A 26,747-nucleotide genomic window follows, 5' to 3' on the forward strand; every position below is an offset into this window, starting at 1 on the left:
AACGGGTCATGAATACCTTCACAATCCCCTCTCCTTCCTTGACAGACATTTTGACTGTTGCCAGAAACTACCTTTGATGTGTTCCTGTAAAGAATAACACAGACTTTCCTGTTTGTCTCAAAGCTACCGAACTGAAGCTTTAACTGCAAAGGACAAAATGATCTGTATTAAAAAAAAAAAAAAAATCAGCGTACCCCCCCCTCCTCCCGCCCCCACACACTCCCTTGTCATTATCAACCCAGACTTGGCCTCCCCAGGGCTCAGGGAGTTCTTGTTGTTACCTTCTTGGTTGTTTTAGCAGGATTTACCCTCATGCTTTCTCCAATCTCTGCTCTCTGTATCTCAAAACAGCAACAGTAATTACCAAATTGCTCCCCCCACCCCTTTTTCCATTTCTGGCTGAACTGGAGAGCCTCTGAGAGTTCCTCCCCAGACCTCTGAACCCATTGAGGTTTGCACATCTGTCCTTCTAAGTCAGCAGAAGGGGGAACACAGGAAGACGGTGCCTTGAGCTATAAAGAAACCTGCACAACCCCCAGCTTGTGTCTGCACCTCCTGAGGAAACTTCATAGAAGCAGAGCCTGGAAGAGACCTCGAGAGATCAAAAAGTCCTGAAAAACAAGGGTTCTAAGAAACCCAAACTCACAGACTGTTAAAAATGGAAAAAGCTATAGTCATGGCTGGCCGCCTATTTTTTTTCTTATCTAAGTTCAATTACTCCCATTATTTCCCTTTTCTTTCACTACTCACCCCACTTCCTGGCCCTGAAGCCAGTGTTAACCCTTTCCTTTTTTAAATCATCTTCTTGATTTTTGTTTTATCTCATAGTATCTGTGTTATTTTTTTTTTCAAAATTGATTTTAAATGGATTTGTTTTTTTTCTTTACATTGGATTCAGCAATAATACTCATGAAATCATAGTTTCAATGGACTAGTTATACTTTCCTTGGGTAATACACAGAAAATTAAAACCAAAACTATTTTTAAAAAGGCATGATTCTACCACCAAAAATTATCTTGCACACAACTGTTCTATGTGCATATAACAGGTTGAGAAAAAAAACTCTAGAACAGGACCCAGCAAACTTTGCCTATAAAGAGCCAAACAGTATATATTTCAGGTTTTGAAGGCTAAGAGACAAAAGTGGGTGCTTAGATAACATGAGAGAAAACAAAAAAATTTCCCCATCCCCTCCCCACCACCAAACATTTAAAAACATAAAAATTATCCGAGCTCATAAATACTACAACACAGGTGGTGAGCTGAATTTGGCTCATGAGTCATAATTTATCAACCCTGCTCAGAAATCACATATCTGATATTTACTTGAAACTTCTCTGAAATTCCCATGACAGCAAGCAAGACAATAAAGGACCCATCTCCTAGGATGGTCGTGAAAACGAAAAATAGTTGAGCCACATTCAGTGCTTAGCACACCACCTGGACCAAGGCAGTCATTCAATTAACATCCCCTAGGCTTTTGTCCTTGTCCCCATCGTCTTCTGTCTCAGGGAAATTGGTGTGCGTCACTGAGTACCTTGCTGGGCACACAGTAGGCACTCAACAAATGACAGGTGGTGTTATCATTCCAACTGGTGGGAGCACTGTTTCTCAACCTTCTACGCAGATCAGACTCAACCGTGAGGTTATTTTTAAAAACATATGCCGAGTCCTGCTTCTGGAAATCGTGATGCTAAAATTCAGCCAAGAAATAAGCTAAGCATTTGTGTTTTGTTGGGTTTTGTTTTCTGTTGTGTTTTGAGAGTTCTAGAGGTATTCTCATGAATCTAACCACAACCCTGGGGCTTAGACAGCACCTAGCGTCTAGACAACAGGGTCAGAAATTCTAATTCCCAAATCGGCCCATTTTTCTCTGCCCTTTTATGGTCAGACCCCTTCTGAAACTCCTAATCCCATCTGTCAGTCCATTGACGATGGATGTTAACTGAGCATCCATTATGTGCCAGACCAGGAGCTCCTTGCTGGGGAGACAGCAGGGAAGGAGGTAAAGGGCTACAACATGAGAGTTCCTCTTCCTCATCTCTACCCTTTGGCCATGCTTGGTTTTTCTTCTTCGACCTTTCCACCACTGTGCATCTTTTTATTTTTTTTAATATTTTATTTATTTATTTGACAGAGGGATAGAGAGCACAAGTAGGCAGAGCGGAAGGCAGAGGGAGAGGGAGAAGCAGGCTCCCCCCGGAGCAGCGAGCCCGATGCGGGGCTTGATCCCAGGACCCAGGGATAGTGACCTGAGCCAAAGGCAGCTGCTTAACCAACTGAGCCACACAGGCGCCCCTCCACCACTGTGCATCTTAAACGTATGTTGGCTCTGCTCCATGAGAGCTGGGTCCCAAGACATTTTATCTACCGTTGTTCCTCGTCTAGAACAGTACTTAGCACACAGTGGGTGTGTTCAATGAAGACTTATTCTAACAGGGAGAAGAGGGAACTCTGCACCTCTTGGTGAGCCCAGCTGATGGCCAACCCAAGGCAGAGAGCATGTTATCAGCCTCCTTGGCGCTAGAGTGATAGGTGGAACCTGTTTTCTTGTCCTGCCACCTCCTTGTTGTTTAATCTGAATCACTGCTTTAAGCCACAGTTCATTCATTGGTTCATTCATACATTTGTAAAATGTCATATGAAGTAGGCGAATGCTCAATATGGGGTTGATGTTTAGTAAACAGCAGCTCTGTTGTTTCATGACCTGGAATCGAGGCAACAGAAGGCCGTTTTAGAATTTTCTGACAATTCCTAAAGAGAGACACCGAGGAGCAAATCACGTACCTCTCACGGCCCTCTTTCTATAGCCTGAGAACATGCATCTGTTCATTGGACAAATACTTTTTGAGCTCCTAACGTGTACTGGATACAGTGCCGGGGCCTCAGGACATGGGAATGATGGAGCCAGGCCTCGGCGTTCATGGAACTTCCTGTCTGGGGGCTGGCGGGAGGGGGCGAGAGGTGGGGTGGGCACAGAGAGTTGGGTGAGAATCAAATAAACCAAGAATTGTAGAATGTCAATGCTGAACAGAAGAAAGCAGAGATACATGGTACTTTGGGGGCCAACATGGAGGAGGGGGGTAGGCTCCATCTAATCTAAGGGGTCAGAGGTCCCCTGATCGAGTGATACTCCAGCCAAGACCTAAACCGTGTGAGGTGTCAGTTCCTGAGAGGAGGGAGCAGCTGTAGGGCAACGAGGGCAGGATGCAGGCAGAGCGCAGGAGAAGAGGACGCGAGGACATCAGGCCGCAAAGGCAGGCAGGAGCCAGCCCTGCAGGGGGCTCTAGGAGAATTCTGCTTAATCATTATGGGCTCAGGAATCCCCTGGGCATCTTTGTAAAACACTAATTCTGAGTCATCGAGGCTGGGGCAGGGCCCGAGAATTTACATTTCCAACAAGCTCTCAGGAGATGCCAAGGAGGCCAGACCACAGACCACACCATGAGTATGAACGTTCTAGGCCATGACTCGGTCCTAAGAGCAGGGGTGGAGTAAGAGGAGGGGACTTTCCTAATATCCCTCTGGACTGTATGAAACCGTCCTGCCGCTGACACAAGCCTGGGAATCCGGCAGAAGCCGCTATGGTTCGGCTGGACTGGGGACTCCTTCCCTGCAACTTTGCTGACACCTGTGTGGCAAGGGGGTCCCGATCCTAGGCGGTCTCGTCACAGAAACCCCTTTGCTTGGCTGCTGCAATTCAGAAACTTTGGGGCGTGACAGTCCGCATGGATTTATTTTTCTCTAACCAAGATGGGCTTCCTATAAATATATATATATACATATATATCTGTATACACGCATCCACAGATAATCTTAGAAATGTAATAATAGGCACACATAGGACTGAAATGAAATCTCGCAAACACTCAATCTTCGACATTCGGTCATTCGAGGGATGCATTCGTTGGTGCTACAGGTGTCCGGGCAGACCCAGACTTCTGCCTCCAGAGGCCCCAGGATTAGATATCTCAAGACTGCCGGTCCCGGGGACAGGACTGATCCTGTCGGTGGAGGTGATCAGTAAGAAGCCAGGGAACACGCCCGAGCTGAACCCCCACGGGGAGGCGAGCCCATGAGCCAGGGCGGGGCGGCGGAAGCCGGGGAGACGAGCGCCATCCGGAGGATAGAGGGAGGAAAACGGCTTCGGGGCTCTCTCTCGCAGCTCTGCTGATTGTAAGACAATCTGGGTGACAGATACGGGCCTTGTAAGCAATCCCAGCTGCTCCGAACGAATGTCCCCAAACAAAGGTTGCGCGCCACCCCCATGCTTGCTGCTCAATTTAATTACTCACCTCTGCGGCTTTAAATCAAAGGTGGCCCCTATTAAGCATAATTACCTTTGCCAGCAGCTTGTATAACACAGTAAGTGAGGGGCTACGAAGCAGGAATGGTTTCTCCAGGACATTATATATGCCTCGGACTAAATCAACAGCAGCCGGGACCCAGGGCTTCGGTTCCACATATAATTCAGCCCCAAGCAATTGTACGCTGCTGGGAGAGCGTCGCACACACACGTAAACACAGTGACTCCTTCCCATATGTCAGCAGCCTAGAAACACCACAGTGCAGGAGAATAAACTACAGGAGAAAAGGCTTCTCCAGACCTTGAAGGCACAATATGTGTTGCTATGTCAATTTTTCCGCAAGAAAGCAAGTTGCCATCCAACCAGCTAGTCTCCGAACAAGTCCCAGATACGGTCCAAGAAAGCAGACAATCTCTCACTTTCTCAACCACGGAGTGCCCGTATTTTACCACCGTTCCTACCCCGGGAAAGCAGGCAAATGACACCACTCTGGCTGACGCCAACACAGTCGTTTTTCTCCCGTTCAACCTCCCCACATCCTTCACTGCTGACATACAAAAACATTTTTTTTTTTTAATCATGAGCATCTTTATCATTTCAGGCTCGTCAGTTCCCATGTTGCCTAATTAATAAATAAATCAAAACCTGAAAGGAAAGCTGCCGAGAACTTTTGGCCTTAACCAAAAAGAAGCTGTGGTGAGCGAGACTTCCAACGCGGTCCTTGCAATCCTGCTGACCGTTCTGAGAGTTCTTTTTTACCTCCACTTCCGTTTTTTGCAGGCCTGTTTATTTCACGGCGTGCCCGGAAGCATGAACGTCTCCGAAGACATTAGCCTGATAGTCCCCAGAAGGCTGTCGGCGATCACCTCCACAACCATCCCACTAACTAACATTTATTGAACACATACTATGTGCTGTGGTTGCATTAAGCACACTACATACACAGCCTATATAATCCACTTGGTAACCCAAAGTGGTATGGGGATAATTATTTTCAAAACTGACAACCTAGTGCTTAGAAGCTAAACAACTTACCTGAAGTTGGACAGAAAGTAAGTAACGGCCTCGATCTGAATCTGAGTTCAAGGCCCTTGGTTGGGACCCTTGAGAGGATATAGTATAAAGCTACCGACTCTGTTGGCCTGGTACACATTCTCCCTGATTTTGGTAATATGACCTTGATTTTGCTTTGGCAAATTGCCACTCTCTGCTCCCGGCTCTTGCAGCTCTGGTTGGGCACATGGGGAAGGCAGGCCGATCAGGGGCCCGTGATTGCTTCGAAGAATGTCACCCAAACCCATGCGGGCCAATGTAAACCCCAGGACATTTTCTGGGTGTCCCCCAAAGGAGTGATTTCTTCTGCCAGAAATGCTAAGTCAGACACTGCCAGGTGACCACTGTGACCACCATGAGAGAAAAGGAAGGAAGAGTTTCAGAGACAGACCTGTTCCAATCCCAGCACTTGGGTCTCTGTACCTATAGGTGCCAAGGCTGAGGCTCAGAGGAATCATGCAGATGAGGTGTAATTTATGGCAGCCTACATGATTCATCAAAATTTCAGCATCTAAATAAAGCATTCAGGTTACATGCCAGGTGTTCCACTGGAGTCCAACACACCTGGGTTGAAATTCTGGTTGCACTATATATTTGCTATGTGAGGATATTATGTAACAGCTCTGTGCCTCAGTTTTCATACCTGGAAAACGGGGATATGAGCGGTGTGTCCACCTCTGCAGTTGAGAGGACAGCTAAATGATGTCAGGTACATGTAAAGCATTTGGGGCAGTGCCTGGAACAGAGTAGACTCTCAGAAAATGTCAACACGTTTGATTGTTATTTTTCAGGGAACAAAACAGAGGAAAGGTTATGGTGAGCAGTGAAAAAGACCCAGCATTGCCAACCAGGGGCAAATCCAAGAACATTTACAGCAAGTTATTGCCCTGAGAGCTGAGCAGGGGCTAGGGTATACAGGCAAGAAGGGACCTGGGTTCAGAAATGGTTCATGGAAGAGATCAGGGAACTATCGCTGAAGGAAGGGTCAGGGGCTGTCTGGGATAACATCTTGACAGATTAACAATTAGACTCAGAAACAAGCAAACATACAAACAGAAAGGAGCTTGAGTTCCTAGTAAGTCACAGATGTCTTCATCCATCCATCCATCCATCCATGCATCCATCCAGCTATCACTCCCTGGCTTTGCTCTGGGCACTCTATCACTAACCTGTGAAGACAGAGTCTGTGCCTTATTTACGTTTATAGCCCTGGCACACAGCACAGGGTCTTGAAAACAATAGACATTAATAATTATGTGCTAAATTAATAAAAGAATGACTCTCTGGGCGCCTGGGTGGCTCAGTCCTTTAAGCATCTGCCTTCGGCTTAGGTCATGATCTCGGGATCCTGGGATCGCGCCCACATTCGGCTCCCTGCTTAGCAGGGGGCCTGCTTCTCCCTCTCTGCCACTTCCCCGTGTTCATGAGCGCTTTCTCTTTCTCTCTCTCTCTCTCTCAAGTAAATAATAAAAATCTTAAAAAAATAAAAGAATGACTCTCCAATACCAACTCTCCTTTCACGAACTTCTCTTCCATGAACCCACGTGATCCAACCAGCCCTCCTTCCCTCATGTCACTTCCATGTCTCTTTCATGTTATTCCCGGAACGAGGTTCACGCCCCGGAAGATCTCCAGGCAGCATCCTTGTCTGCCCAGCAATGTTTCACGCTCAAGCCCTCCCCTCACAAATTCTCCTTTGCTCCTATGGAAGCAAGAACTACACTACTTTTACTCCGTGTGCCTCCCACAGAAAATTAAAACATGTCAATCTACAAATGGTTTTTTCTGAGTGGTTTATTTGCCGCAGCTGTTTTCACGATGCAAGAACTATAGGAAAACCTTCCCCTTGTTTCAATGAAACATTTTTTTCTTCTCATAAAAAATGCTGTAAGTTTCCATTGCTACCGTTTTATCTTGGAGGACTCGCCACTAACTTGTCCAAGTCCTTCCCTTGCAGGAGAGCAGTTCAAAGTACGTGCTCCAGAATTCAAACTGGAGTCACAAACAAGTATTCCTGTTTATTTATCGGAGGGCAGTGGCAGACTCAAAAGTTAAGCCGGAGCACAAAACTTTTCTTGTGGAGTCGGTGCCCAGGGGACTGTGGTCTCTAATGAAAATCAGATCATTTTTTTTTTCTTAAAAAAAAAAAATAAATAACACCTCACACTGTGCATTGTTACACAGTTGAAAACATCTCCATGTTGCTTAAATATTCTGCTTAGAGCACTAACAGGTCGGTCCACAGGAAATGCAAGAATACGTTATATTTTAATCAGGGCACATAAAACACTGTCTAGGATGTTATGTTGCCCGCGGGAATGCAGTGAGCAGGGAACATTTACAAACTCCAGGTCAGTCCCCCCATTACATCACCGTGAAAAAAAAGAAATTTATGAGGTTAAATTATATGGATGTTATATATTGGAACTGTTAGCCCATTCCCAAATGAGAATGTTGGCTGAAATAGCCATATTCCCTGAGAGAAATTTTTAAGTACTTCTATTGTGGATGTTTTTATGGTAACTTTCTACAGAAAGAGTGAAGACATAGTCTCTGAAGGTCATGAAATGAATAAAAAAAGAAGTCTCACAACTAAAGAAACGTCCGAAGTCGAAAACAGAGGGTACCTAGAAGAGTTACTTACATTCTTCTGCTCCAGAGATAATAACACAGAAGTTACGTTGTGGAATTTCTCCTGATTTATTTGATCTGTTCCTCGTCTAAGTGATTGGAAACACAGATGTTGATGCCATAACTTTGCTTCCAGTAAATAATTCCTCAAAGGACTCACATTTGTTTAACCTTCGTCACAAGATGATAAAACTTATTAAACATTTATGGAAGCAGCCACGCAGTGCTGTTGGTTTATGTGTTTGGCAAGTTTTAAAACTCCTACCCGCAACTTTGCCACCTTCCTCTCGCCCCTCCAAAAGAACAGTATCTTCGGGGAGGTTCCTGTACCTGAACTAGAGAGAGTCCATGCCAACCCCCCCACCCCAGCCTCGTTCTTTACTTCTCCATTTGTGGCTGCAGTTTGATAATAAACAGAAGGGCTGTCGTGCTGATCTCAAAGAACAATAATTAAACCAAAGGGACAGCAGACAAGGTGCTCCCGTGGGACCGCCAGAGGAAGAATAAAAACCCCGCCAGGGAACTGTTTTCTTATGATTTAGAGCCTGCTTCAGAGATAAGCAAACGTTCACATGCGCAACGTGTGCGCGTTCATTTCTCCATTCAACATTTACTAAGAACCTACTAGCTTCAGCCCCGTGGGCATCCATCATCCGGGTATCTAAGCATGGCAAAGGCTCCAGGAACCTTGGCTAACCCTTTATTCACTCATTGATTCATTCATCCGTGTATCCAACAGGAACACCTACTGTGTTCCAGGTACCGAACATGAAATGGTCCCCACGATCTGAAGGATCTACCCCCGATGTGATAAAATACAGACCAGGAAACGGCAACCGAGTTTCTGGAGCCTGCCTGCCTTCCGGCGGCATCTGTTACTGACACCTTCCCCATCTAGTGCTAATTTTGCCGGGCAGGGAACATGGGCGTAACTATGGTTCGCCTTCCTTCTCCCCCAGGGCAGTGCCACAGACATACCCCCGGGGAGATACATCGTGATGCTGGCTTCGTGTTCCCGGGGAAGATCCTGCCGGGCTGGCTGGCGATTCTGTTAGCAGCTGAGCGGTGGTGGGAGCGTGTGCACTGGCCATGTGCACCCCTAACACAAAACTCATGCACAGTGAGGGCTTTCCACCCTCGCCCCTCACCCCCAGACACACACGAAGGCTCACAGCATACGTAATCCAGCCAAGGCACACAAAAGATACACAGTCCCAATTCGTCCCCACAGTAAAACAGATCCACAGCATACACGTGCACACTTTCTAAGGATGCTGTTGATCTCGGTTGTGAAAAGCGTCTGGTACTACACAGACCCTCTGCATCCCGAGGTCCTGTCTTATTAATATTTCTACCTCCCGGGACCAAGCGGGACTTGATACAAGTTTGCTAAACTGCATTAAAGGTCAGTTTCACTGCCTAACACGCCAAACTGCACAAAGTCTGCTGTTAGGGTTCAACCTGTGACACTGCTACACAAAATCGAAGGGCCCCTTCTTTCCTCCCACAACCCCCTCGTGCTGGCCACCCCCCGGGGCTCCAGGATCCGGATGGCAATGGTTGTCGGACTCGGAAGCTCCATCCAGTACAGACTCTGAGGACAGAAGCAATCTCTGGGACACGAGTCACGCACTCCTTTTTGCTTCTCTCTGTTCCCCATCCCACCTGAAGGCGGCTCATGACCATTTTCTTGATAGACTTGGGATTCAAACCACGTAGGTGGCTGAGACTCAGTCATTATTGGGATTACGGACATATTTTAGTTACTCAGTTTACTTACTTTAAGCAGACATTTTCACAAAGCGCCAATTAGGTGCAAATGAACCGTTACATGTTTTTGGTAAGAGAGGTGTATATTTCAGTAAAGACACCAAGAATATTCCAAAGTAAGAAGTATTCGCTGTTCCCATAATGTTTACTTTTCTCAACTGATTTTCTCGCTAGGTGCAGAGTCAAATTCTCACAACTGCTTTTCTCGACGTAAATTGTTTATGGAACAATTGTAAAAATTCCCAAGAACATTCAGTACAGGATTGTATGTAGTAATAAAAACTTTAAAATATACTAAGTGTCTATTAACAGAGGAGAGTCGATAAATGAGTAAAAAATCATCATTCTTATGGTGGAATATTATAAAACATATGAAAAGGAATTCACTATATTTTTTTGATCTATCATCTCCCTCCCCCACTTTTTTTTTTTTCTCCAGCTGCTTACTTACCTACTTGGATAGAACCTACACACAGAGTTTAAAAAATCAATGTGTAAAATCATGTAAAAATATTTACATAAAATATTAAATATATACAGAAAGATAACAATGCCCTCAGCTACATGTATATGCAGGTAAAATTACAAATAATAAAGGATACACCCACCGACGTCTGAATTATGCCTGTCTCTGGGGAAAGGGGTGGGGATAATAATATTTGCTGAACACTTATTATGCATAGGGCTCTCTTTCAAGTACTAATAAGTATCTACTTTTTAAATCCTCAAAGTGGTGCTTCGAAGTAATTGTTCTCATTCATTCCTATTTACAGTACTGAGGCACAGAGATTTTAAGATTGGCGTTCAAAGATGATGTAGCTTTATCCGCAAAGTTTAATTCCTTTATATCTGAAATTCCCCGATCAAGTGAAATAAGTTCCTCTTATTGTGGACAGCTCTTTCTTCCATTCCGTAGGATTGACTATCCCCATCCAATATTAATAAAGAAAAAATTTATGTTAAAGACAATAAAATAAGATGATAATTTCAGTCCATTACTCAATAAAATAACCTCACATCAGATAGCTAGGCAGTTTGCCAAACTATCATTACAAAGGTTTGTTTCAAAATGCCACCCACATTTAAAAATTAAAAAAAAAAAAACCACAAAACCTTCAACCAACAACAACTATAAACAACTGTTAGGGTTTTTTTTTTAATTTTTTCCAAAGAAAGATCCTATCATGATTTCTGTTGGAAGCAACATTTTCCCTCTGAGATACAACTCCTTGAATTTCACGATCATCTTTTTGTCATATTATTCAGAGTAATCATTTAAATGTTACCTATAATTAAATAGTTACACGTAAGAGGCACCTTTAGGGACCTTGACCATAAATATCGTGAGGACCGCTAAAAGGGGAATCTGTGAGGGTAGCTCTCATTTGCTAAAATAAATAAGAGGGCAGCGTCATTGCATGTGTTCCAAATTTTTGACGGCCAGGAAGAGTCATGGAGCCTACAAGAGATTTATAGGGAACAGATGAGCAGTGTCTGACGTTGGGACACATCCGCAAAGACACTGTAGGAAGTGGGTGAGCACGATTCCTTCTTGAGACACCCCAGATGGACTGTGTTCCTGGTTTTCGTGGGGTTTTTTTTCCCCCTATTTCAGTTTAATGACACAGGAATGGACTTAAGAAAAGGCTATTGTGGAAAGCTCAAGAGGTTTCAAAAATCCTATCCATTTCTTTTAATCTTCATAGGCTCCACTTTTAAAGATGGCGTTTTGGGTTCTGATAAGCAGGATGGTAAATCTTTTTTTCTTCACCACAACGGACTGACTTCAACCTGCAGGGAACACTACATTTCAGTCCGCGCCCTTCGTCTGCACGTATCTACACTAGACTGTGGACGTTTGTTTATGTGACTCTCTGCCGTTAAGCCTTAAATACTGGGAGAAACAACAAAACACAGTGTCTGAGTACTATCCCTCTGGCAGGCAGAGCCGGGTTTCAGTGTCTTATTTGAAAGCCTGTGTGATCTTCAAGCTATTTGACATTTCCCCAAACTTAATTCCCTTAGCTTTTCAATGGGCCGATGATAATCACATCTGGCTTTCAGGGTGCTGTGGGGAGACACCTGTACGAAGTCAGTGCCCTGTGAACGTTAACTAGTAAGTGTCGACTTCTGGATTTAGTGTCATTCCGGTCAACAAGCGGTAGCCATTATGACAAGTGACAATTATGACTAGCGTCCTCTTCCTCATCATCACCATCATCATTCTGATTCCCTTCACCCATAGCAGCATAGCTGCTAGACGGAAAGGCCTTGGGAGTCTCATTCCCGGGAGGAATCAGGAAGGAAAAAAAGAGAAAGAGGGACCAGAGGAAAAAGAGCCACTGAAGAAAGCAGGAGAAAACATGAAACGGAGAAAAAGAAGGCAGAGGTGGTGCCAAAGAATGAAGCCGGGTTTTCTGCCCTTCCAACCTGTAGCATTCCCAGAGGAGAAGCATAAGAAATAAAAAATAAAAATAAAAAATTAAAAAATTAAAAATAAAAAAAAATTAAAAATAAAGTTCCAGAACATTCCTTTTGTTTCTTTCTTGTCTCTTGACTCCGGCCTCCAGGGTGCCGGCCAACTCCCAAGCAAATGGAGCCCCTGTGAGATATCTGCCAGGTTGCTTGTCTTTCTCCTTAACTGAGGGATGCTCTGGGCTCTGATGTTTGGTGCCATGACGAGGTAGACAAAAGCGTAAATGGATGCATTTCCTTGTTGAAATGCATTAGGGAAAATGGTCCCCACCATTGCTAAAAACAGGCAATTGCATGAGAAAGGGAGAGGGAAAGAAGAGAGTACTTATATTTTTTCTGTTGACTAAAAGCCCAAAGTGGATATGGATCCCCTCAAATGATTTTTTAAATGCTTAAATGTTTTGGCATTCAGAATTGAGAGAGAGAGAGAAAGAGAGAGAGGAAGAGAGGGAGGAGGAGGAGGAGGAGGACAGGGAGGGGGAGGGGGAGAAGATGAAGAAAGGAGAAAACTAAGCTTTTCCCCCTATAACCTGTAATTCAAAGCCATGGTAGGTGCTTCAAATGCAGATTCACAGGCCCCAACCCTATCCTAGGGAAGCAGATCTGCTAGGCACTGGCCTGGGCATCTGGCAAGGCTGCATTTTCATCTGGTGATGAGGATACCAACTGAAGGTTGAGAACCACTGCTCTATCCCAGACGCCAAACCAGAACATTATTCCCAATGCCCCCATGTCTGTAAAACTTCCTTGGCCAGTGAAGACTCTATAGAGTTTCTCCCTGATATCCTGGGAAGGGAAGTTCCTCCGGGTTTTCCAACTTTTTTGAAGTTTTCATGAAAGCCTCCATTTTCTGGGTGTTTGTTTGACCCAAGTGTGACTTGGCAGCCCTTGCTCACAGCTGCTCCATGAATCCTTGGCCCTGCCCAGGTCCTGGGCGCCCACAGGGTCCTCCCAGTCAGTCATTCTGCCCCAACCTCAGGGTTTGTGCAATATCCTCCCCCAACTATTCCTTTTTTAATATATTCCCTTACAATGATTCCCTCTTCTATTTACCTACATAATTGCCTTTTAAAATGAAACTTATGTCACCACTGTCAGTGAAAAACCAGCATCATTTGCCTCAAATGATCAGAAAATGAAAATCTAAGGGTTTATTTTTTCTTTCACTGGCTACTGTTACTTGAAAAAGTCTCTGAATTTGAAGCCTGCTCTTTCTGAGAAACAAGCATGAGACAGGTGTTTAAGGAAGGCTAACACCAAATCAGACTTTCCTCCTGATTAAATCCGAAGGGTGGAAACAGTGTTGGAAAAGGGACATCGTTCATACTTTGTGCATGACTCGGAGCTACTTAAAACTCTCCACCAGGGGTATGGCAGTCGGTAATCGGGCAACTTTGGCTCAAAAAACATGCAGGGATGGGCTTGATTTCCTCATTAAAACACCCCATAAAGCTCCCACAGGCAGAGGAGATGGCCATCAGGAGTGTCGACTGGAGGAGATGACAGTATGCGTCAGTGGTCTCGGCCTCTCCTCAGAGAGATGCACCTTTGTCTTAGGGTTCCTTACTCTGACTCCTAATAACCATGGCACCATCATTCGTTGTATCAAATCACATTTATTGAGCATCAACTATGTGCCAGGCTTTGTAGACAGAAAGCAAACAAGACATAAGATCCCATCATGGTCATGAGCTCAGAGTCATGGTCCTAATTTTAAAATTGAACATGTGTTGAGCGCTGTGTATGAAGCACTGTGCTTGGTGTTTGGTCGTATTCATACTTCGCTCCTCCCAACAACCCAAGAGGGACTCTGTATTATCACTACTTCACCAGCAAGGAAATCAAGGCACGGAGAGGTTTATTAACTTGTTCCTGTCACGACTACAATTCATTGACCACTTACATTGTACCAGGCATTGTCCTAAGCACGTCGTCTGATTTATCCCAATGACTCCTACTAAAAACCCAATGAGATGAGTCCTTCTATTAGATCCATTTTACTAATGAGGAAATTGGAAGTCTGAGAGGTCAAAGTGCCTAAGGTCATACAGTGAGGAAGTGACCCACTGGAAAGAAATCGACCCCTGGTCTGCTCCAGGGTCACCGCCTTGCCTTGACACTGTGTCGACTGGTGGGTGTGCAGAGATGAGTGTGGGGGGTGGCGGGTGGATTCCAGGACTCCATGAAATGTGCTTTGAAGGGTGACCTCTTCCCCTCTACAGTCAATTCTAGAGTAAATGCACCTTCAAACACTTCCCTTGTTTTCCGTCTGGCTTAGAGAATGATACACTGATGACTTTTAGTAAGAGCCCTGGGTATAATAACTAGAGGAGAGAAATAAAAACACGAATGAGAGAATTAGAATTAAGAAGATAAACACAGGCCCAGGTTTCAGACACACCTCTCGGTCTATGCCACAGCCAACTGCCATTCTCAGCACATCTTGTCGTCCGACTTTGGACTGTGTCTCCCACCTCCCCCACCGTCATTCTGGTTCAAGTCGTCACCAGCTCTTGACCAGACTGGTGCAGGAGCCTCCTACACGGTCAACGGCATGCAGCCCTGGTCCCTGGTATATCACATGACAACCACAAGTGTGCTGTGAAAACCTAAGTCAGGTCCTGTCCACCCCGCTCCCTCGCCCTCCAAGGCTCTCAAGTCAGCACACGGTTCCTTATTAGTTCCTCGGTCCTGGAGGCTTGGCGGCTGCCTGTCCTCCTGCCGGGAGCCCCACCCCACTCCCCGCCAGGGCTCCACCACCCTGGCATCCTTGCTGCCCACCAGCCCCTGCTTGCTCCAGACCAGCACTGTCAGCCATGCCTGCAGCTGCCTCCCTGCCCCCACCCCCGCGTGAGCACGGGCACCCTGCTCTCCCTGCTGTTTCACTCAGAACCAGTTGCAATGTCACTTCCAGAGAGGCCTTTCCTGGCCATCTCATCCAAGCTGGCATACTCTCCCTCTTGCCCTACCCCCTGCTTTCCTCTTCAGTCTCTCCCTGGCACATAGAACGCGCTGGCATGACGTGACATAGGCACCTGCTCGCTTGTCTGCGACCTGTCTGCTACACAAAATGGAAGCTTCGAGAAGGCAGGCCTTTGGTCCCCTTGATTCCAAGCTCCAGTCTTGGCACCTTCCACAGTCCCTGGTGCACAGGAACTTACCTTCAGTAACGTTGGTTAAATAAAGAACCCGAGGCAGGCAGCAAAAACTCCCAAATGCTCGCCGTGATCCCAGATCACTTTGTCCTGAGATAGAACTTAACAGGCACCAGCCAGCCTCCCCTCTCCCCTCTCCCAAACACTTATCTGAAAGTGACAATTAAAAAGTGGAGAAGACGTTACCAGGGAACAGCCTGTAGCCTTCTCCTATTAGCTTAACAACCCCCAAGCTTTGCCACCTTGGGCCTGAGGGGATGAGCACAGGTCTGTGGTGGGGGAGGGTGTGTTGCCAAACCCTGGGAGGCTGGGGGCATCTGGTGGCTTCGGGCTCCCGGAGAGGTCAAGCTCAGGGGTCAAAAATGAGGATCCCCACCTCCTTCACCAACATCAGGGACGCTCCTTCTGGGGGGTCTTGGCTTAATGAGGAAATCTACTAACCCACGTTACCAGCAAGCACTGCCTATAAGATGCTAAATAATACCGCAAAAAAGGTGAAATCACTGCTCTTCACATGAAGGCAGATGATGTCATGATAAACATATTGCAAGTGTATTACCGAAATCGCTGTCTTTTCGTCATTAATATTTTTTAAATTGATAAATACTCAAGGCACAGTTAGGATCGTGATCGGTACGGAGGTCTGCCCCAAAATTTTAGATGCATAAAAGAGATCCTTCTACTCAAAAGTAATTAATTAGTATACAAAGTAATATGCTCACTTAAGTATTTATTCATTTATTTACAGCCTCGTTTATTCACTCATCAGGAAATATTTATTTAGTGCCTAATAGGCACCAAGGACTAATTCAAGTGCCTAGATTTTTCCTGGAATCCCTACAGAAAAAAGTAAAAATGACAACAGGAAGGAGAATAAAAACATGCGTTTGTTAAACAAAACAAAACAAAACAAAACAAAAACCTCCATGCATGCCGGGGGCTGTGCCTAGGGTTTTCTCTACATCCCATCAGCTACTGGTCCCCACCACCATGGGAGGTGAGCCAGATCGCGTGCCCACTTGACAGATGAGGACACGGAGGTGCAGTGAGTTGAAGGAATTTCCCTGAAAACCCCGCTGGCCAGTTAAGTAGAGAATTGCAACTGGATCCCAGATTTGCTTGGCTCTGAACATTTGCTTTTTTTCAGTAGCCTCACCGATGTGGCTCCCCCAGCACCAGGCAATCCCTCCATAACAGCTGGGCTGGAGTTTTTAATCTCCACGCGCCGCCTGCCACCTCCATCGTTTTGAGCATCCTACTTACCATCCCTGAGGGGTCGGGTTGAGGGGGGGCAAAAAGACCCAAATCCACCATCACCTTTGAAATAATGACTGTGAGGTGTTCTCTTGATAACCCAAACAGATCCCATCATTTCCCTTCTGGAAACTCTCCATCCCATCATGATGAGACCCATATTGAGAAGGTCACACAAGATCTGCCCCTGTCTTCTTCCCCTGCCTCGTTTCTTATCAGCCTCTCCCCCAATCATACCTGCTCTGGCCACGGCGGGCTCCCACATGTCCCTCTAACATACAAGTCAGTTCTGGCCTTACGCGTTTACTGCTTGGAATGTTCCTCCCAGATCTGTGCTTGGTTAGTTCCTCACTTCTGGTTCAGGTCTGGTCAAGGGTTAGCACCTGAGGAATACCAGTCCTGACCACTCTATTAAAAAGGCAACCCTCTTATCCCTCTTCATTCCATCAACCCTGGTTTATTTTTATGAAATGCAGTTAGAACTATTTAGTATATTTATTTGTTGATTAGATTTCTGGTCTTCCTCACAAGAATATTAGCTGTGTGAGGGCAGGGTCTTTTCTTACTGTGATACCCCAGCACCTAGCTCAACGCCTGGCAGGCAGCAGGTGCACAATGAACATCTGTTGAATGAATAAATGCATAAACACACATACACACACAAGAAGGAATATTCGAGAAAAAAACAACTTCATATATGAGAGAGGACCCGAGATTCTACTTGGCGATGCCACTACAGGCAGCATCCTCTGTCGGTGTTTTCAATACCCTCCCCGCAGGCTTAGACATCACAACAGATGCAGGGAAAGAATGATAGGAGCGGGTCCTTCCTTGGCAAATCACTATAGTTATCCTAGATAAAATATCACAATAGATTAAGGGTATGGGCTTTGGAAGCAGAGAGTTTAAAACCCAGCGTGGCCACTGCATGACCTTGAACGAGTTGCTCTCCAGGTTTCTTAGATCCCCATCAGTAAAATAGGGATTACACCAGCATCTAACGCATAAGAATGTTATAAAGATAAAACTTGGCTCAGATGTCCTCTCTAGGACAAGCATTCCCCGACCTTCCACACTTGCTTTGCCAAACTCCCACTCCCCAACTTTTACTCTTATAAACCTGTCATCATGGAGCATTCTTCTCTATGAAAATTATCTTTTTTTTTCTTTGTTAATTTTCTTGTATATTCTCTAGCTTCCCCCTCCTGGAGGGCAAGATCCCCAGGGATCATATTCTTCCTATTTCCAGCGCCCCCCGCCCCCCGCCAGGATGCAGGTGGCCAGAACAGACCTTGGTGCATAGTAGGAACTCAAGAAATAATTGCTGTTTAAACAATGGGAATATATGAAGCACTTGGAAAAGTGCCTGGTATATAATAAACACTTACATCCTGGCAGATATGGTTATTACTGTTGTTACAATTGTTGCTGCTAGTGTTATAATTACTGTCTTTGGGGATAGAAACTTGTTTTTGAGCTGGTGCAGGTCTCCAACCACCCAGGCATGCGTTAGCCTCAGAAGAGGTTAAAACACTCTTCAGTGACTCTATTTCCAGTTTTAAAAACCATAATGCACCCATGTCTGATTTCTCTCAAGCCCCGATCCCCTAATCTCATGATGATCGCGATATAGATTGCTCATCTTCCTTCCGGTGTAAATTTCTCATGGTCTGGCCATCCAAGGTAAAGACACACTACCACTGTCAGCTTTGACCCCTAAGAGTTTCAGTGCAATTTCTCAGCCCCAGGCTCATGTAATCCTTTCAAAAACCTGGGCCTTAAGAAGAACTATGACTACCCTCATCATATAGGTTGGAAAGTGGGGGTGGGGGGGGTCAGAGATGGGAGTGGCTTGCCCAAGTCTTCCAGGCAAAGAACAGAAGTAGACCTAGGAACTTGAACTTGGGTCATTCTCACTTCTGAGCTCATATTCTTATTCCTGAAGTAAGAGCTTGCCCAGGGCCGTATAACGAGTGTGGGCAAAGCTGTAAGCAGAACCCAAGTCACTTCTTCCTGTTCTAGGGCTCCATTCACGATCTCAAGCCCAATCTCTGGAGGGAGAACAAAAACAAGCACAAAGCCATGTACTCAACTTTCTAATAAAGGAAACTAGCCGAAGGCAACTCTGATATAAAACATGCTTACAGCTTTTCATCTTGGCATTTCTTCTGTACCAAATGGTACTGAACGCCTAGAGTAGATTTACCTCTTCTCTACAGCATCATCTTGGCCCAGAAGATATTCATATCTCCCTTGGGGTATGAGAGAGAGGTTTCTAAATTATTGGAAAATTCCAAGAATCTGATAAATTCAAGTGATTTAAAGTAAGCCCCTTGCAGTTTAGATAGAAATATTTATATGCCACTGCTCTGGCTTACACAAGTCCCTTCTCCCCTATAGAACACCTTGACCTTCTGCTTCCTTTTTCTACCGTCGACGTCACCAGCTTTCGCGGATTTTTTCCTGATGCAGAAAAACATTAGGGAAGTCTCTTCCAAATTCATTACAAACAGAACGGCCGCCAAAAACTGTTTTTATCTCCTTCTGCCCTTTGTAACTATTTTCATTAAAAACAATAACTATATTCTGCCCACCTTAGTATCTAAGCTGTGTAATTTCCATGGAAATGACTTAGATGTAGCTTTAAGAAGAAAGCTCAGGGGTGATTCCAGAGTATTCATTAAGTTCTGAAAGCACTCAACTAATTAAGACCAGTGATCTTAATTTTTATACTAACAGAAACTGTAGAACGTTGCCTTTTTTTTTTTTTTTAAACCCACCTTAGCGTCTAGCAGCTTTATGGAAACATGAGGTTTTTCCTTTAGCATAAATGGACACTACGGCTTTTCAATTAAATTAGTCTTTGGAGACAGATGCAAAAAGAGCTAAACAGCTCCTTAAAAATCTGCCCTGCTCCGAAGCCTCTCATGTGCCAAGGGGAGATGTGTAGTTAAAATGCAGTGCTATCTTCTTCTTACCCTGCCGAACAAAGTTTTGGATCTTGAACCCTGAGTGAGCTATAATAGAGAGCCTGTTGAGATTCTACTTTTATTTTGCATACCCACTTTTGGTTTTCTAAAGCGATTTTTTTTTTTAAAAGGGACCTGCAATATAATGTCCTATATCATTGTACATCCGGAGAGAATTTTATTAGACCCTGTTTGAGGTTGGGTTCTAGGTATGATGATACTGAAACTGTTGTGTTTTTGTTTTTGTTTTAAGTGACACAGAGGGAAAGAGCACTCTTACTTCAAGAAAAAAAATTCAAGACAAAAGCTCTCAAATATGATCCAGGTATTTTTTTTTTTCTGTGTGATTTCTCTAAATTCATTGTCTCTAAAACTTTTGCATTGTGCATTTATTTCCCTGTTGTTAAGCAAAATAATGCTGATATATTAATAACAGGATTATCTCGCTGTGCCTCCTGCATTTTAATTTCTAAAATTTTCAACAATTTTAGGCATTGCTTTAGCATCACAAAGTAGAGGAGGATGCCCAGAGGACATCTTTTTTTCTGCAGAGGAAATGCAAAAGATTCAGAGCAGCAACAGCCAAAAATTCTACGCAACTATTTTAATGACGCTCAAATCTCTCCCAATTATTTTATCACTTCACCCATGGAGTTTGCTTTAGAAACAAATGTATCAGCAATTCCCACTTGCGTCTCAGAGGCCTCGTCCGTGTGTCTGTGCACGCAGACGGTGTCCTCAGAGGGGACCCAAGTCCTACACCTTTCTCTGCAAAAATACAGCCACACTGCGGTAGACCCTCCAGGCCAGTGTCCAAGTTCGATGCCAAACCATGTGTTTACAGAGACTCTTCCCTGTGAGTCTGCAGACAGAGTCCCAAAGTGGATATTTGGGCTCTAAAGTATCTAATTTTCATTATTATTTCTTGAAGACAAGCGTCTCATGACACTCCCTTTCAAAGCTATCCCAGCCCTTCACCTAAAACAAGTTCCTAAAACAAGCGACTGAAAGGTCAGTAGTACAGAAAAAAATGAAAGAGATGGTAAATCCAGTGAAAATCAGGTTATGTGATAGAGGCCGATAAATATATGGGGTGTGTGTGTGTGTGTGTGTGTGTGTGTGTTTCTCATTGCAATATCCAGGCAATCAAGCAAACTCTCTCAACGAGTTTATTTCTTATGTGGTTTGAATGACTAAGCTCATTTATAATCAAAGAGCTGCTCACCAAAGGTCACCCTAAGGAACAGGAGAATTTCTAACTTTAAATGAAATTTATAAAACTTAAAATGATAAAAAGTAGATATAAATTGTTACAAATTACTGAAAAAGGAATATGAAAACCTCTTCCAGGATGAACAGGATCTAAAGAGGCAGGAGGCTGAGATCTCCCTGATCCGACGACAGGAAAATATATTCAGTATTTGTCACATTAGAAAATGAAAATAAATTTCTCCCAAGTAAATAAAAATATAAGAGCGTTCTCAACTTGCAAAGCAATAAAATTATTTGTGTGCCAAGCTTCTTTTAATACCACTGTAATTTTTTTTATAAAAGTCGCTCAATTTGATTGTAATTAAATATGTAATGAAAAAGCACTGCTTCGGGGAAGCGATGCAAGACACTCTCTGTTAATGTATTTCCAAGTGACTTTGCATCAAACGAAAATGATACTCTGTGTATGCCTGGTCTTAACAGAGAATTTGTTAGGCAATTCTGTGCTTTTTAAAGGGAACTTGGGTGGATGCAGGGGCACCTTTGAAATAGTGGCTGAGTCTTCCCAGACCATGACATACCTAAATAAAATGGATGGTGCGCATGCGGTGATGGAAGGGATCTACTCTGGTCATTTAACACATGTCAGCTAATTACAGATCTAACACAAACATGAACAGGTTTCCTTCCTGCCTGATTTTCCGAAGCTGACTTGCAGGGATGGGCAGAAGTGTGTCGTTTTACACGGCCTTGAACAATGCCAGGCTCAGTGCCCCTTTAAAACCTGCTCAATTGAGAGTACAATCCCCAAGCCACTGGGGAAATAAATAGATCAAACCAGGTATTATCCAGTTGGAGAAATTCCGTCAAATGCGTGCGAAGTCACCTGGGATAAAATGAAAACAGAAGCCTCTGTTGGAGAATGTGACAAGAGGCAAGATGCTTCCAGGGACAGATCTGCTAAAGATGCCTAGGAGGTATTTGTTGGGTGCGAAGGTTCCCCAAACGGTAGAATCAAGGTGAGTGGGGGACAATTCAATGGAAGGTGGTAGAAAAATAAATGCACAGTAGTTCTGAGGACGGTTTCTATGACCTCCTCAAAAGTAGCCTCCAGTCTCCGACCCCCAAGGCTCAGGAAGATTTTCGTTGCACGGAAGTTTCTCCGAGCCCCCTCTCCCTCACCTACTTTCCACCAGAACTCCCTGTCACTTGCAATCTGCTGATTAGGGCTAATGTATTGTGTCCTGATATGGCAGATTAAAAATGAAATCAATAAATGCCTAAAACAAATGGGCTTTTGAGATGTCCCACTCAATCTGGGTCTTTAAGGGTGAGGTGAGAGGTGGGAGAAAGAAATCAGGAGGGGAGTGGGGAAGGGACCACTTAAGTAATCAATTTCCATCCAAAACGCTGTGTGCAGGATGCGATTTTGGGGGACCTGTCCTTCCTTTTTCAGGGATCTGCCTTAAATAACAAGAAGAGCCAGAACAGTTCATGCTGCTCAGCCCCCTCTGGGGTATGTGTGTTTATTTTTTCCATTCGTCTGTTAAAACCATACCGTTTGGGTAAGTGGATGGGGTCTAGAGCGTGCAGTATTTAAATCTTCAAAATGTGAACTTGTCTTTCTGAAGTATGTTTCAACAAAGTGAGAGTGCCAGGGTTCAGACTCCACCCCGATTCCTCTTCCCTCTCAAATCCCATCCCACTTGCCAGTAAATTAAAGGTAAATTTCCCCCTGAGCTGCCTACCCGCCCCCCCCCCCACTCGCCCTGCCGGTGGAGATTGCTGAGACCTCCCCGGGTTCACCCAGGCACTGCTCTCTTGAGGCTGAAAAGGAGATCGCTGGGGTCAACTCTGCTCCATTGCAGGATTCAGAACTGTCCCTGCTGAATATGCTTCCCATGTAAATAAACTATGCCATTAAGGTGCAAATTGCAACTTTTAAGTAATGATTGCTAATAGTCTAATGTTTACTGCCACACAAGGACATTCATGAAAACAAAATCTGCATTATTCATCTCCATATTAAATAAACAAAATAAATTGAGGGAGCTGTTCTTCCCTGAAAGACTTTCCTCAGATCTGGATTATCAGATAGTTGATGAGAGTCAACAAGAAGGCAACATTTAATCTCTTGGGGCTGGCAGAAGCAGATCCCTGCAACTGATGTATACAGTCGATATTCACAAGCCCCAAAGATTTTGCATTCTATTACACTTGGCTGGCATTATATAAAAACAATAGTTCAGGGTGGTAAAATAAAATATATGTATTACACATGTCTGTGTACAGAGGCTGTGACAGATTGTAGAAAATAGAAGGGTTTGCAGCGGAAGTCTGCAATTTTAAATTTTTAACTACTCGGCATCCTGCAAAATACAAACAAATCAAAACACTGCTCTGTTTTATTTTACCTTTCTGCCATCTTCTCTATCTGCCCTAAAATAGATAGGGGGAAAAGATGCTGATAGAAAAATTCTGCAATATTCTCAGGTGAAAGTGGATACATTTTAGCAGCGAGTGAAATTGACGCCCAAGGAAGCCGGCGCACACACACTCACACATACACAGACCCCTGGGGTACTATAGGCTGTTTTCTGAACTTTCTTTCTTGCCCGAAGTAATAGTATGGTGGAATAGCATAGCTGTAGAAAGCCAGGAAGAATGACATTTCAGAGGGAAATGTTCTGACTTAGCTGTTTCCTTAAAGCGAACTGCCTACCTCACAATCCTTCCCTTAAAGGGGGCTGGGGGGGGGGGTGGCAGAACATAACACATAAAGACTGAAATTTCCCATCACTTACAAGCTCATCTTGTTCATTCCAGCTGCATACCTGCTTTATTAGAAAGTTCTGTAACTGATTCCTTGAAACCTGGAACTTCAAACTAATAATGCAAAAGAATCAAATTGCCTCGAACGGTTCTTGGGAAAGAGTCTCAGCTCTGATTCACTCACAGGCTTTTTCTATCTTACATTATTCATTAATCAAGCTAGAAATCAAGCTTTCAACATCAGTCTATGAGAGTAATTACTTACAGTTGTGCATTGTTTTTAATTTCAGGCAGTGATAATAGTACGGCCACAAACCTAGAACCCACCTTGGTCTCTTCCCTGTATGTCAACAGGCTCAAGAATCCCAAAGGGGCTAACTTTCCTCGTGAGTCCCCACCTCAGCTAAAACAGAGGACAGCATCGATGACTTTGGAGGAAAGAGACCTTGTGTGTAAAAATACCCGTTTTATTAATATGTGTGCAAATAAATACTTAAGAGGGGCCTCACTGTATACAATATGCATCATTTCTTTCCAGCTCCACCAGGCTTTCTGCTTTTTTCAGTGAAAAGAATAAAGCCATGAAAACAAACATATAAAGACAGTAGGCATACAACAGGCCAGAAACCTAAAACCGCAGTCACAACTTTCTAACACACACACACACACAAACTACAGCAAATGGACAAGCCAGGTCCAATAGATACGAGCTTAATGAAAAGGATCTAATTTAAATAACGTGATACAGCATTATGTTACATACACCTGGATCCTCATTGATCAGAGGATAATTATAATCAAAGCAGTGCAATTCTGAGCAATGCACTTTTTATAATGAGCTTACCAAAGGAGACATGTCCAGTCATTCTGGTAATTTAAATTACTGCCTAGTTGTTGATGGCCTTTACCGGAACAACAAGGGGGGGGAAAAAAAGAGTAATTTTCAGGGCAGTATCACTTCTCGCTGGACGGTTGCCCAGGTTTCTCTTTTGGGACAATAAGGACGTTATCTCTAATAATCTAGCTACACGAAAACTTGGGTTGCCAGAACTAGAAGGCGCACGCTTACTTTTCCTGGGTCTAGAAGCCCAGTGCACACCCCAATGCTGTCAGCTTGCAAAATAATCTAAGTTTTTTGTTTGTTTGTTTTTTGTTTTTAAGTAAGTGAGTTAAATGTAGATAGGGATAGAGGCAGGGGCAGAAGGGAGAAACTGTTTTCAAAAGACGTAGCCAGAGTTGGAAAAAGTATACCACACTGACTAGGCAAGTTGTAAATATACATGGCCCCCAAAATATTTTAATTATTTTGCCCTTAGGGAAACAGTTGGAAAATACATGAATCAAAGCTTTATAAATGATATTTCCGCATGCAATTTGAACCAATCTACACATGGTTACGGAAGAAATTCTGCGCTCTGAAGGGAAGATAACTGTGGATATTTCAAAGCACATGGACTGCCATTCAGGCCGGAATCAGGCCATGATGGAAGGTGACGCTGGTGGTCCAGCATGTTCAGACACAAACACCCTCTTTGCCCAGATTTGTAACTAACTTTGGGTTTGTTCTAAGGGTGGCTTTACAAAGTTTACAGAAGTGTTCCACCGAACTTCTCCCTGACGTTTCGCTCGTGTTACGACAGAAGGAAATGTCTCGTTGGGTCTGCAGAACACCAGCCCTCACGAATGCCGCCTAAAGCACCAGGGGAAAGACAGAGACGGGAGGGAAAAAACTTCAGCTTTTCGCTCAAGCCCTGATTCAACTAAAGGACACAAAGAAATAAAAACGCCCACATTAAAAGCCAAACAAGATAATAATTGTGCATGTCTGGCTCTGAATCTAGAGGGCAAGGCTTGCGTCACTGGTGCTCTGAGTTACCATGGTGAGTGATTTATTGATATATATCAAGAATGAATAGATCAAAGGCAGCGAGATGACAGGTGATCAATCAAATGTCAAATCAAAACTAGCAATCAAGTGGAAAGCTGATTTTTCAGTGGGTGGGTCTGGCAGGAGAAAAATGAACTTTCATATTACACTTCCGAGAAACAAAACCCCAGCATACTATTAAAAAAGCAATTAAGCAACCCAAAAGGAAAAAAAAAAATCCTTTAGAAGGTCTATTGCACTGATCCATTAACCTGTTCCTCTCTCTTTGGGGGGAAGGGAGGGGGGCTGGTAAGGAAGGATCCGGATGGGATACCATACAAATCAATTTACAAAGTTTGCAACTCTCTCTGGGCAAAGAAAATCCAAAGCTGTTTCAATGTTCGTTTTTCCCCCTTTTAAAGAGAAAGAGTGTTGATGAGATTCCCAAGCATATTTAGAAAGCATATTCAAAGGTTCATTTCTTTCCTGGGGTGGTTTTTTTTCCACCTTGGTGATCAAAGTTAAACTCTCACTGCTTGCCCCAAGCCAGCCTGCAGCCCAGGGCTTGGGCATGCCTCACACTTCAGCGCCCCAAACCCCAGCGAGAGGAGACGCTGTCCCTCGAGGCCAGAAGCCACTGGCACTGACCACGCGGAGGGATGCGGGGGTGTCAGGACCGTCTCCCTACCCCCGCACCCCAAATCCTCAACCCAACTCTGGCCTGAGAGGCAAGAAACACACTGGGAGAAAGTTAGGGGTGGGGTAGAGGGTGGAGGGAAAAAAAGTTTAAGGAGGGAAGGCTTGGTGGGATAGCTTTCCCCCCCACCCAACCGGAGCCTGCACAGGGGAGGATTTGGGAGACGGAAGAAGGCGAGGGAGAGAGAGAGAGAGAGAGAGAGAGAGAGAGGATGGGGTTATTCGCGGGGCAGAGAGGGGCGCCCCGAGCTCCCCCCACAGCTCAGGGGGTGGCGTCCTGGGGCACCCGGGGGCTAGGAGGGCGGGCGAGGAGCTCGGCGCGCCGGGCAGCCCCGAAGCGGAGCCGGTTCTCTTACCTGCCGCCCGCTTGGGTGCCTGCTGTTTCCTCCTTGGCATCGCTCTACTTCGCTCCAGTCCCACTTCTGGCGCCCCAGCCCCGAGCCGCGCGCGGGGGCCCGCTGCTCTCTTGCCTCTCTGGGTCTCCTCCGCCTCCTGCCCGGTGGCTCCTAGGGCGTCACTCGGCCTCTGTCCCCCTGGCGATCCCCCTGCAACTCCTCCACCACCGGGCCCAGAGACCCCCCCTCT

The 26,747-nt window shown here is 44.8% G+C and overlaps 1 protein-coding gene across 1 annotated transcript in view; it reads right to left on the reverse strand.

The window, feature by feature from the left end:
• The window catches only part of TSHZ2 (teashirt zinc finger homeobox 2), a 429,540-nt gene extending 402,826 nt beyond the window's left edge, over positions 1–26,714 (reverse strand). Inside the window, exon 1 of the mRNA XM_080814368.1 lies at positions 26,519–26,714. Coding sequence (XP_080670494.1) covers positions 26,519–26,558 — 40 coding nt within the window. The 5' untranslated portion in view covers positions 26,559–26,714. The remainder of the gene's footprint in view (positions 1–26,518) is intronic.
• Positions 26,715–26,747: the final 33 nt, after the last annotated feature.

This window comes from Martes martes, assembly GCF_963455335.1.
Source record: "Martes martes genome assembly, chromosome: 9".
Taxonomy (NCBI): domain Eukaryota; kingdom Metazoa; phylum Chordata; class Mammalia; order Carnivora; family Mustelidae; genus Martes; species Martes martes.